Consider the following 13564-nt stretch of genomic DNA (forward strand, 5'->3'; position numbering starts at 1 on the left):
CATCCCAGTAACCTCTACTTCTACAAGTTTGTTGACCATTATCCCAGTTTCATTTCTCGTAATAGTGCCATCAGCAACATGCGAGCATCGGTCAGCATCAGGATTGAAATGAAGCAATGACAGATTATTGTTCTGTTCCATCTTCCTTAATTCATGTGCCCCAGTCATTGAGTAAAATCCAGACAGAACTACACACGATATTAAACATACGAAGCCGTATAATGTTTTTGTGGGGCAGTGACGTTGAGATAGATAATCAAAAATGATCTTCTCAAGTAACCAAGCAGATTTGGGGGGCGAATAGTATATTCTTGCTCCTATTTCCCAAATTTCTATGAGGAAAATAAATATTTTATGGTGGGAAATTTCTTGTATCTGAAGAAACTGAACCACATACATAACCGGCTCATGTGCGGACGAGGGAAGTACTATATTAGATTTTTCAAATCAGTCCAAAGCTAAGTCTCTGGGGTTGTTAGCTTGGTGTCAGACCCAGGCTCATTCGATCGACGTGGTTTATATGTCCTTGCCCAAGACTCTTAGGTGGGCTAGTTCTGAGGAATCCCGCCCGAACTTCTCACCATCAGATTCAAAGATAGAGTGAGGAAAATGAGGAGTAGGCTGGGGGGAGACAGAGACACAGAGACAGACAGAAAGACGTTGGTAATTTGGCGGGAGGATTTGAAGAGTGGTGTGTCCAATAATGTGTGACAAAAATCCATTGCCACACTAATATTGCAAGCATTTGCAGATTTTGACTTCTGAATGTACAATTTTATTCATCGATTAACAGATGTGAGGAGCTGAGAATTGAAGTGAATGTTGGCAGGAGAAAATCCTCGTTTTTTCGCTCTCCTATCTTGCACCGGGAATGCTGAATCTCGTGTTATATCCTCATGGTTCGAACATGCAGACACCATTTATTTTCCAGCGTGCACTTCTTTTTCTGTTTCAATTTGAGGATCTGGGATAAACATTAAGTTAGTGGAGTGAACACATAGAAACCCATCGCTGGGTTTTCTCATTTGTTTCGTTTATTAATTAATTGAATCATTGTTGTAATTGGATATTTCACGGCACTCATGAGCTGTTCTCTAAATTTTGACTGGGTCGCCCCATAAATAAATGTATTTGTACAGCAACTTAAATTCTGCAGCATAAATCCAACTTGCCCGAATATGAATTCAGATGTGGTGTAATCCCTGGCGTTTACTCCTCTAATGGTATAATATAAGAAATGTAAAACATACACTAGCCATAGAAGTATAAAACTGCCGGATATGGTGAAAAGTAAAATTATGGATTTCCTTCTACTCTCCATCTCTGGGTCATTGCGATTGTCTCTATTGCCCTGACCCCTTAAGCTCTTGCGGACTCGACTTGCAACTAAAATATGCCTGACAGTCAGAGCATTGAGCACCATCACCAAAGTGAATGGCAGCAATGGAGTGAAAACCGTATCGACCCAGTCAAATCCTATCCATTCCGGTGCTGTGTAATAAACTGGCTTAATATAACAGGACCACGGCACATTATCTATTAGTTCGGCAGGTTCTATTGCAAAGTAGAAAGGTATATTTTTCAAACAGAGCAGAATGCATGTTGTTGCCAGAACCACAGCTGCAGTTTCCTCAGTGCAATATTTTGTCTTTAACTTTTGGCAACAAATGGCTACATATCGGTCAAAGGTGAAAGTGATGGTGAACCAGACAGAACAATCTGTGGCGGCATGACGCAGCACATTAATAAAACTGCACACAGGTGTGATATAAAAGAAACTCTGCGGGAAATAGTAATAGCCAACTTTCCACAGAATGACATCAGTGATAATGAATAGAAGATCTGCCACAGCCATGGCCACCAAGTAGTAATTGGTGCAAGTGGAGAGGCCGCACTTTCCCCGGGATAGTATCACAATCGCCAGTAAATTAACTATGAGAGAAAGGAAAACAGTGCAAATAAACGAACCAAACATTTCCTGCATTAGGATAGCAATTCAGTATTAAAAGCAAAATGGTTCAGGATGGAAAAAAAAGGTTGAAATTTCAAAATTGAATTTTATGGAATCGATTGTGTTTAAGTTAGAGAAATTGGTTTAGGATGGAAAAAAAGGTTGAAATTTCAAAATTGAATTTTGTGGCATCGATTGTGTTTAAGTTAAAGTAATTAGTTTGGGACAGAAAGCAGGTCGGTAGCACAGTGGTTAGGACTGCTGCCTTATAGCGCCAACAAGCAGCGTTTGAACCTCGGCTTGGGTCACTGGTTGTGCAGAATCTATGTGCTCTCCCATGTCTGCGCGAATTTCCTTGGGTGCTCTGGTTTCCTGCCATAATCCGAAAGACGTGCTGGTAGGTGTGTTGACCATGCTAAATTCTCCCTCAGTGTACCGAAACAGGCGACAGATTGTGGCGAGTGGGACGTTTCACTGTAACTTTGTTGCAGTGTTAATGTAAACCTACTTGTGACACCAATAAATAGTCTTGACTGATAATTGTGTTAGAAGTCTGATTTTAGTCCTGAGGACGATAAATATTGTTGTCTCCTCAGCGTATCTCCGAGCACAGCTGCTCTTTTGACATCTATCAATCACTTGGCTTTTACATTTTAAATCACATATAAAATTTTAGAAGTGGTCGATGATACCAAAGTTGGAGGAACGACAAAGGGTGAGGCTGATACGAATCGCCTGCTGCAGGAAAAGTTAGGTTAGCGGAATCAACGCATGTGGAAGTTAGAATTTTATACAGATGTGTGAGATCATGCGTTCTGGTAGAAAGCTTACAGAGATGCATATGTACAAAATAATAATATAATTCCATAATATGTGTGTGAAGAAAACCTAAGGCTTGCATGTGCATCTGTTTTGGGGGCTGCCATATCCATAACTGCCACTAAGATATTGGCAGTTATGGATATGGATCTGTTCTTCATAAAGGAAAATTAGGATGGATATTTTTGAAGCTCTGGTTTGTCCTTAACTATTGCTTCCAATTCTTGTCACCACGGGTTATGGAATATGTAAAGATTCTTCAAGGGGTTCAGAGCAGTTTTAGAAGATTGTTCCAGGATGGATGATTTCAGTTGTAAGTATGGATGTAAGTTTAGTTTGGAAATGCCGGCATTGTTTTCCTTGGAGTGAAAAGAAGATCAAGGTTGATTTAATAGCAGTGCTCCATGTCATAACAGACTTTGGTTAGATAGAGAACATGAAACTCTTCTCATTAGCTCATGGCTCAAGGACTAGGGTATGCGTATTTAACATTTTGACCTAGAGCTACTTGATCAGTGCCAGGTAGAACATTTTTCTTTAATAATGACTGATAGTGACATGTTATTTGTTGCTCATGAGCCCGATGGAAGTTCAGTCAATCATTTCAGAAGGGAATTGTGCAGACATTTGAAGCAAGTATGGTATGTGGATCAAATGGGGGAATGGCACATAATACTGTTCCACGGGAAGCCAATTTAGAATCAATGAGCCAAATGCCTCTCAATGCCAAATGTCAACGGCTTGGCAATCAAATGATCATCTGATTGATAAATAGAGATTGTATTGGGGCAATGGAATAAAATTAGAACATGTAACATTTACTACCACTGGGCAAATCTTGAAAGCAGATCTTAAACATTGTAAAAGTACTTCAATCATCACAGTCACTTACCAACCACACCAAGCACAGAAAGGATGTTGTAATATATTTTAAGGATACTGTCACTTGGATAATGCATTTTGCCTGAGAAGTGATTCGCTGCTTCCTGCTGCACCAAACCTCTCTGCATTAAACTCGAAACCATTTGAAGCATTTAATTTATACCCTGTCGAATCCCCAGGGCAAGTTAATGTTGCACTATTTTTATCTCTATTTAAATTGATGCAACAGATTATGACACTGAGCTCAGCCTGTGTTAGGATGGAATATACCTATTTCCGCAATCGACTTAGAATGCTAATAAAAAAGTGCCCAATGCCAGCATCTTTAACTAATAATAGTAATAATGAAGTTGGCTCTATCTTCTCCCATAACTAAGGTTGTTCATTCAAATATAACAGCCCAACGCTAGATCGTATCTTGTTTATGATATGACTTTTACTCTATTGTGACCATTCATATTTGAAATTCTAAATGTATCCTGCCTGTCTCAGGGCTCTTCTTCTGTAATCTGAAATTCCTTTAACAGTGTATTTTTTGATGCGTTGTGGCGTCGCGGTGACTGAGGTGAGCACTGCTGCCTCACAGCAGCAGAGATCTGGGCTCGATTCCAATCTTGAGCCACTACCTGGGTTCAACTCCGCTCTTGGATGACTATCTGTGTGAAATTTGCCTGTTTCTGTGTGGGTTTAATCCGGGTGGCCCTCTTTTCTCGCTCAGGCTAGATGGATTGGTCATGCCCAGAGATATAGGTTAGGAGGTAAAAGCGCGGGGTTACGGGGATAAAGTAGAGGGCAAGTGGCTCAGGTAAAACCCCTGACTGGCACACACTTTTCACGCGGTATGTACTCCCCAGCTGAAAAAGTCGCTCTAATTGTTCCAGCTCTTCAAACATCGCAGCCATTTGAGCGTTTCCTGTGGGCAGGACGGTGGTGTAGTGTTGCACTGCTGCCTCACAGCACTAGGGATGTAGGTTCGATTCCGGCCTTGGTCACTGCCTTCGTGGAGTTGCACTTACTCCCCGTATCTGCGTGGGTTTCCTTCAGATGTTCTGCTTTCCCCCCACACTCCAAAAATCTGCTGTTTAAGTTGATTGACGTGCTGAAATTGGCCCGAGTGTAAAGGCGATTAGCAGGGCACAGGGCCTGGGTGAGATTGAGATCGGAACAGATTCTTCTTCTGTACTGTTGGGATTCTGTGATTTCATTTACAATCGCCACAAGTAGCACTAACATTCAGACCAGTCGATGTTCACCCTCCAATTCGGAACATAACTCTGCACCCAATACCGACAATGAAACTGCTTCTTCTCCTCTGACTGAAACAACATCCTAATCTATTACAACCCAGCTGAATTGGTCACCTGAAACTAACGGAGTCCTTAACCTATTTCTTAAAGTTGTGCAGCCAATTCATACTACTAAAAACGTGAAATGAACGTAAGTTAATTCATCAGTTCCTGTAATAAGATATCTCAAGCAAGTGGTACGTATTAGTCAGGCACCTCAAACTAAAGGTACTCTACAAACTAGTACAGTTCAGTGATCTGATGCAGTGTAGGACTATTGAGTCATTGACATTTCCGACAGATGAGACCATCGAACACATTTTTTTTAATTCAAAGATAATACGTATTTGCAATAATACTTGTCTTGTGTTACTATGTGATAGAATATCGATCTGTTGAATTTTCAATAATACGATGCAACTCAGTGACTCTGTGATTCTGATACTCTCCAGTGTTTGGGTGAGAAATTATTGTTAAATTTCATGTTATACTGCTGCCACTGAATTTATTAGATTAGATTTTATTTGATTTATTATTGTCTCATGTATTAACGTACAGTGAAAAGTATTGCTTCTTATGCGCTATCCTGACAAAACATACCATTCATAGGGAAAGAACTGAGAGAGTGCAGAATGTAATGCTACAGTCATAGCTAGGGTGTAGAGAAAGATCAACTTAATGCAAGGTATGGTCATTCAAAAGACTGACAGCAGCAGTTCTTGGTTCGTGACCTCAGAATTTTGTATCTTTTTTTCCCCGAAGAAAGAAGATGGAGGAGAGAATAGCAGGGGTGCGTGGGTCCTTAATTATGCTGGCTACTTTGCCGAGGCAGCGGAAAGTGTAGACGGAGTCAATGGATGGGAGGCTGGTTTGCGTGATGGATTGGGCTATATTCACGGCTTTTGCAGTTCCATGCGGCCTTGGGCAGAGCAGGAGTCACACCAAGCTGTGATACAACCAGAAAGAGTGCTTTCTATGGTGCATCTGTGAACGTTGGTGAGAGTCATAACTGACACGCCAAATTTAGGAAGTTAGGAAGTTAGGATCCAGTCACAGAGGGAGGTGCCGAGGACCAGACCATGGAGTTTGGAGATGAGTTTTGTGGAAATAATAGTGTTGAAGGCTGAGCTGTAGTCAATAAATAGGAGTCTGATATAGTTGTCTAGGTCTTCCAGGATTGAGTGCAGGGCCAGGGAGATGGCGTCTGCTGTGGACCTTTTCCGGTGGTAGGCAAACTGTAGTGGATACAGGTAGTCCAGGAGGCTGGAATTGAGTCATGCCATGACTAACCTTTCGAAACGTTTATTAATGATGAATGTCAGAGTCATCGGCCGATAGTTATTAAAGCACACTGCTTGGTTTTTCTTGGGTAGATGGATGATGGCTGTCTTCTAGAAGCAGGTAGGCAACTCAGATGGTTGTCAACAGGGGTTGAAGATATCTGCAAATATCTCCGTCAGCAGATCCGCCCAGGATCTGAGTTCACGTCCAGATATCCCGACCAGGCTAGTTGCTTTCCTTGAGCTGACCTTCAAGAAAGTTGCTCTGATGTCAGGCCCCAGATACAGGTTCATCCTGGGCTTCCAGGTTGGAGGGCATGCTCTCACTGACCTCTTGCTCAAAATGGGCATAGAATGTATTGAGCTCATCAGGGAGGGGTGCGTTGGAACCAGCAATTTTACGTGCCTTCATTTTGTAGCCTGTTATGTTTTGTAAACCATGCCATTGTCAGTGGGTGTCAGTTTGGCTAGCCTGGGACTCTAGCTTGGTCCTTCCAGGTCTCTATATGCCATTAGTGTGACGGTATTCTCCATATCCTAAAGAGCAAAAAACAATTCATGGCATTCTAGTTCTGGCTCTGAGCGTGGTCATAAACATTTATCACAAACATCTTGTCATAGGTAGGACATTTATGCAGAAATGAAAGCTTTGCTTGTTCTTCCATGTCATTGGTGATTAGTCTCACAAGTAACTTTATGTTTCAATTTTACTCCTATATTTATCTTATCAAAAACAAATTATTGAAAAATGACTCAACTTTTCATTATCCCTTTGGTTTAAAGTTATGTAACAAGCAACCGCATTGTAAAAAACACTTGTTCTTCTGTATCACTGTTCAGAATACAAATAGCATTCCAAATCACTTTAATGCCAACTAATTGTTTGTTGAGTCATCAGACAGTGGTATGCCGTAGTAAATGTGATGGTCCATTTGCTGAAAGCAACTTTGTACGATGGGCAACGTTGCAATGACTTTCAGAGTTGGAGTGTTACGGAGACAAGAAGCTTTTTGTGACTGCCTGAGTTTGCAGAGGTAAGGAAGGCATTAGCGTCTGGTGAAGAATATAGAGTTAGAAAAATCAGATCTCGGGGTCACAGTCTCAGAATAAGTGGTAAGACATTCAGGACTGAGAAAATGAAGAGCTTCTTCATTCAGTAAGTTTTGAACCTGTGGAAGCTTTTGAACCTTCACCACAGAAAGCTGTTAAATATGTTCCAGAGGGAGCTGGACGAGCCCTTGTGTCAAAAGGGATTGAGGGGGATGGACAAAAAGTGAGAGTGGGATACTGAGAGTGCATGATCAGCCACAATCATTTTGAATGGTGGTGCGGGCTCTATTTCTATGACCTATTTTCTATGTTTCTATGTCGTATTAAATTGCAGCATTGTCTAATTTAGATCTGCATCACGCAACTTAAAGAAAAATCTGCGCGGCAGGCAGACTGCTTCTCCAAGAGTAATCTGCCTTCCTGGGTCAGAAAATGATTCTGGTAACCTTCCTTACCAGATCTGCACTGCCAGCTTGAGATGGTGCAACCGCCACAAGGCAGTTAGATGTTCATCCGCGAAAGCAGTCTTTGTCTATACCAACATCTTCTCTTCCCGATTGTGGAACTTTGCTTAAACTTGTCAACAGTCTTATATCGACATCCCTGAGGAGGGATGTCTGAGGAGACGTTTAACCTCCATAGAGTTCCATTAATAAAGTCATAATCGCTATCCGTTCTTGTTGAAACTGCTGCAATAAACAATAATCATTGTTTCCCTCAAACAACCAATGAACCTTAGCCGAACTCATGGTAGGTAAATCTCAGATACTGATTGTTTCCATTATTCTCTGCTAATATTGACACTGGCCAGGCTTCCAGCTTAGTTCTGTAAAGGATATGCTCAGAATGTCTATATTAACCAATCATTTATTACAGACACCTTATGAACACAATTGCGAAATCAAATTCCCCATTACCTCTTCTTCTGTTCCTTTCTAATACGGAACATGAGACACGTTCGTTGTATAATAATTACCTTTCGGATAATGAGCAGGATATGATTGATACTGCGAATCCATATTATATTTATATGTTTGGACTGCAGTTCCACAGTTCATTCCATCATGTGGATGTGTCAATCTGATTGATGATGCCCGTTATGATACAGGCGTGTTGCTGAAGAACATGAGAACATAAGAAATAGGAGCAGGAGTAGGCCATCTAGCCCTTCGAGCCTGCCCCGCCATTCAATAAGATCATGGCTGATCTGTCGTGGCTCAGTTCCACATTCCCGCCCTCTCCCCATAACCCTTAATCCCCTCGCTTATCAAAAACTTATCAACCCGCGTCTTAAAAATATTGAGCGAGGCAGCCTCCACCACTTCAACGGGCAGAGAATTCTAGAGAATTCCCTTTGAGTGAAGAAGTTCCTCCTCAACTCCGTTCTAAACCGCGCCCGCCCCCCCCCCCCCCCCTTTATCTTGAGGCTGTGCCCCCTAGTCCTACTGTCCTTTCTGAGCGGGAAGAGCCTCTCCACCTCAATCCGATCTATCCCATTCATCATCTTATATGTCTCAATGAGATCTCCCCTCATTCTTCTAAACTCTAACGAGTACAAGCCTAGTTTATTCAGCCTCTCCTCATAGCTCAACCCCCTCAACTCCGGTATCAGCCTAGTAAACCTCCTCTGCACTCCCTCCAAGGCCAAAATACCCTTGCGTAAGTACGGCGACCAAAACTGCACACAGTACTACAGCTGCGGCCTCACCAGCGCCCTTTACAGCTGCAGCAAGACCTCCCTACTTTTATATTCAATCCCCCTCACTATGAAGGCCAGCATCCCATTCGCCTTCCTGACAACCTGCTGCACCTGCAGGCTGGGTTTTTGCGACTCATGCACAAGGACCCCGAGGTCCCTCTGCACCGTCGCCTGCTGCAGTATTGCTTTTCTGTGGCGTCACATTTCAAGACGTTAGTTTTGTTCTCACTGTGAAGCTCGTTTCCAGCCTCCGACTGCTCCCCGGAGACTAGGCGCGGATCCCTAAAGTAGGTTAGTTTTATACTCACTGAGTAGCTCCAGTTCTCCCTCCCACTGCTCCCAGGACGCTTCTGGTTCCGCATTCGGAACCAGATACCTGTCCTCAATTTTGTTTCCTTACATATAATGAAACATGTTTATCAACGGCCTATAAATGCAGCGGGATAGCCACCGATAAGGTTCACAACTTTACTCGGATGAGCAATTAAAGTTCACGTCATTGTATAGTTTCTAAATTAAAGTTGCGAAAAAAAACACCCAGCTGTTTCAATGAATCGATTATAAATCACGATAAATGCAATTTGGAATGAGACAGGGTTTAGAACATAGAACATAGAACATAGAACATTACAGCGCGGAACAGGCCCTTCGGCCCACAATGTTGCGCCGACCAGTCTTATTTTTTAAAAAAAACATTGACCCACTAATCTAAACCAATCCCTTTTCGTCCATAAACCTATCCACCAATCTCTTAAACGCCCCCAAATCTCTGCAATGAGAATGTACCAAATCGGGAACGCGACAAATATCTGAAGTCAATGGGTATGTTTATTTTATAAGGGGTGTAAATTGATAAGGGAACAATGATCATAATAGTCAGGGAATTAGGCTCCAGTTGATGACTGATCATCTCGGCTTTAATCAGGATTTCAACATCAATGTTTCAGGTGCGGTCTGTCGAAAATCTGACCGCATAAATGTGTGGCAACGCAGCAAATAGTTTTGGCCAGTATAAACTTCACATATTTCAAATCAGCTTCCTATTTTGAAAAATGTGAAGTTAATTTATCGCGAACCTGACAAAGCGTTGAGCGTGCAATGCTATTCAGAACTAGAAGTTGCATTATGATAAATGGCAAAAAAGTAATATATTTTCATAATCCTCTCTCTGACTGGATTTTCTATGTATTACGTTCTAGTTTATAACGTGTGATTAGCTATTTATGTATCTGTACAGCTTGAGGTGGACGAAGTGCAAAGCGGTGTAATGGATGTGCAGGGTGCTGAAGCGTTTACCGGTCTGGTGACGGACACACAGCCATTATTCGACATTCTGCAGTTAAAACTAAATTTACAAAAATTGAGCGAGTTAAAACAATCCCATTGAAGCAAGTCCATATCAAAGTTATGTGGAAATGTCAAATGGATTCACTCTCGACTTGGACGACAAGGTGGAGACTGAAGAGACGTGGAGTTATGAATGCAAGAAGAACCATGATTTATTAAGCCACTGAACATGAAGCAATGTCCGTGAGAACGAAAGTAAAGGGCGATGGAGGTTATGCGATGCCTGGTTATTAACACCGCAGAATAGGTCAGTTGACATTGATGGAGTCATAGTCATAGAGGTTTGCAGCATGGAAACTGGCCCTTCGGCCCAACTTGTCCACGCTAGTCCCAGTTGCGCGCGTTTGGCCCATACCTCTCTATACCTATCTTACCCATGTAACTACCTAAATGCTTTTTAAAAGACAAAAGTGTAACTGCCTCTACTATTACCTCTGGCAGTTCGTTCTAGACACTCACCACTCTGAAAAAAATTGCCCCTCTGAGCACTTTTGTATCTCTCCCCTCTCACCTTAAACCTATGCCCTGCAGTTTTAGACTCCCCTACCTTTCAGAAATGGTTTTGACATTGCTCCACACAAGTGGAGTCGCTGACTTCTGGTGTCACCCCGGAAAACATTGTCTGTACCATTTTTCAGAAGTATGTGATACCCTTTGATAACCGGAGCGGTGTACATTACTTCATGCAAGGTCCAACCTATGATTGCTGAAGATTGAGAAATTCAGTTGACTGTCCATTTACCGAGCTAATTATCCCAGAAGTCTTCTTATCCATCTCACCAAACTAAACGTCTAGCCGTTTTCGCTCTGAAACATGAACTTATTATTACAAAAATTCTGTCATGTTTTTTTTTCCATTTCAACAATCTGTCCTGAGTGGGTTTGCGTTAAGGTCGCTACTTAGTCAATGGACAAAGTTACAGAACCATTATAGTTAGTTTATGCATAATGTAGCTGGAAGAATCTCCGCTCAAATTCCAATATGCGAATTTAACTTAAAATTAGAGAATTAACCACACATGGAATTAAACAAACATGGAAATAAGAAACAAATGTGAACAGTTATCGAGGAAAGTCCCATTGATGTCAAAGTTTGCTTATCAAAGGCCAAATCAGCTTTTCTCCTATTAGCAATCTCACTAAACCGAGCTTCTCTCCGTCTCCTGAATGGGGCCATTTGAAATGTTTTGAATGAGAGAGCAAATGTGACGTCCTATGAACGTAAATTATGTAGTATTTGTTTAAAATGGCCATTCAATGATGCAAAAATATAGCACATTCCTTAAAGTTGAAATCCAGATAGAAACAGTGACCCTTCAAGAAGAGAGGAATTTGAGAAGTTTATGTGTCGGTATAGTGAAAAAGGCTATATCTGGTAAAGACAATATTCCAAACTACAAATAATCTAACACCGTGATAGTAATCATGACCACGAGATAGGCCACTGGCATTCACATCATGTAACAAGTGGTGTTTTTGGGGAGAATTCTTCCAGGGAAAGGTGATAATCCTCAATAATCAGTTAATTAAAATAGGAAACTGAGGGGTTGATTACCAGACTTGGAGCCAAAGCAGCAAGTTGACAGATTTTGCATATAAAATGTCAGTCTTCTTGCAACATTGAATGGCACCAAGTGACTCATTGGCCTGTCCAGTGGTATCCTACTGAGAACAATTTGAAAATGAATCAGCGATAATAAATTGAGAGATCGATGCAGTAAGTAACAAAATCCGCCACGGAAGTGCAGAGTCTGGGTGTATTGCAAGTGGGGAAGGAGTGGATGAGCAATTTTCCAACATTTTCCTCTTCACCGTTCCTCTCCCCACCACTTTCCCATTCATCCGCAACCACCATCCTTGTGCGCCTCACAATCCCTTTCAACACTTCTCATTTCTCCCTCAACTTCTCGGATTTCCAGCCTCCTTCACTCCACAATTCTCCCCTCTTAATTCCCCCATACAACTTAATCTGCAACTCTCTATATCCCATTCCTCTGGTGCTAAATTCTCCCCTCATCTATCCTGTTATTTGCCTGCATTCTCTATGTCCAATTTCCAGCTCTTGTTTTTTTTTCCCCTCTCCTCCATTATATATTTATAAATTGTCCTCTCCTCCTCCCACTCCCCTTTCCTTTCCCACACTAATAATTCATCACATTCCACTTCATATTCCCCATCTGGAGAATGCTGGCACAGTGGTTATCACTGCTGCCTCACCGCGCCAAGAACCCAGGATCAGTTCCATGCTTGGATAACTGTCGATGCACAGGCTGCACGTCGTCCCCATGTCTGTGTGCGTTTCTTCCAGGTTCTTCAGTACCATTTCACAATCCAAAAGATATGCTGGTCAGGTGCATTTGCCATAATAAAACTGTCCCTTTCTGTAGCCGAACAGGCACCACAGAGTGATAACTAGGAAATTTTCAGTGTTAATGTAACCTTACTTCCAGCACTAACAAATTATCTATAGCCATTCACGATCTCCGTCTCACCAATTCTAACACCTCCATCGTCTTCCTTCCCTGTGTTTTTTCCCGATTTTCCACGTTCTCGCCCACTCAAAATTATGCCGTTGACGTTCTCAGCCTTGAGCATTCCACCATTAACAACCACATCGGTCATTTACCCTTTCCACAATTTCTCCTTTAGTTCTTCCCAAACATCATCTTTCCGCTTACATGTTCTCCTCTACCTCTTTCCAATAATTCAACCTTACGTTCTCCCCAACCATTTCTGGATTCTCCCGTTCCATAAGAACATAAGGAATAGGAGCAGGATTAGGCCATCTAGCCCTTCGAGCCTACCCCGCCATTCAATAAGATCATGGCTGATCTGTCGTGGCTCAGTTCCACATTCCCGCCCTCTCCCCATAACCCTTAATCCCCTCTCTTATCAAAAACCCATCAACCCGCGTCTTAAAAATATTTAGGGAGGCAGCCTCCACCACTTCAACGGGCAGAGAATTCCAGAGATTCACCACCCTTTGAGTGAAGAAGTTCCTCCTCAACTCCGTTCTAAACCGCCCCCCCCCCTTATCTTGAGGCTGTGCCCCCTAGTCCTACTGTCCTTTCTGAGCGGGAAGAGTCTCTCCACCTCTATCCTATTCATCCCATTCATCATCTTATATGTCACAATGAGATCTCCCCTCATTCTTCTAAACTCTAACGAGTACAAGCCTAGTTTATTCAGCCTCTCCTCATAGCTCAACCCCCTCAACTCCGGTATCAGCCTAGTAAACCTCCTCTGCACT

The 13564-nt window shown here is 42.2% G+C and overlaps 1 protein-coding gene across 1 annotated transcript; it reads right to left on the reverse strand.

Annotated features, from left to right (window-relative positions):
- Positions 1 to 1021: 1021 nt before the first annotated feature.
- On the reverse strand, positions 1022 to 12936 carry LOC145351381 (putative G-protein coupled receptor 139). Its single transcript, XM_080200992.1, has 2 exons — positions 12807 to 12936; positions 1022 to 1932 (listed from the first exon to the last, which is right to left on the reverse strand). Exons 1-2 carry the CDS (start codon positions 12934 to 12936, stop codon positions 1022 to 1024), a joined length of 1041 nt encoding a protein of 346 aa, XP_080057118.1.
- Between the last annotated feature and the right edge of the window lie 628 nt (positions 12937 to 13564).

The sequence above is a fragment of the Carcharhinus amblyrhynchos genome, chromosome 13 (assembly GCF_965287045.1).
Source record: "Carcharhinus amblyrhynchos chromosome 13, sCarAmb.v2.hapA, whole genome shotgun sequence".
Taxonomy (NCBI): Eukaryota; Metazoa; Chordata; class Chondrichthyes; order Carcharhiniformes; family Carcharhinidae; genus Carcharhinus; species Carcharhinus amblyrhynchos.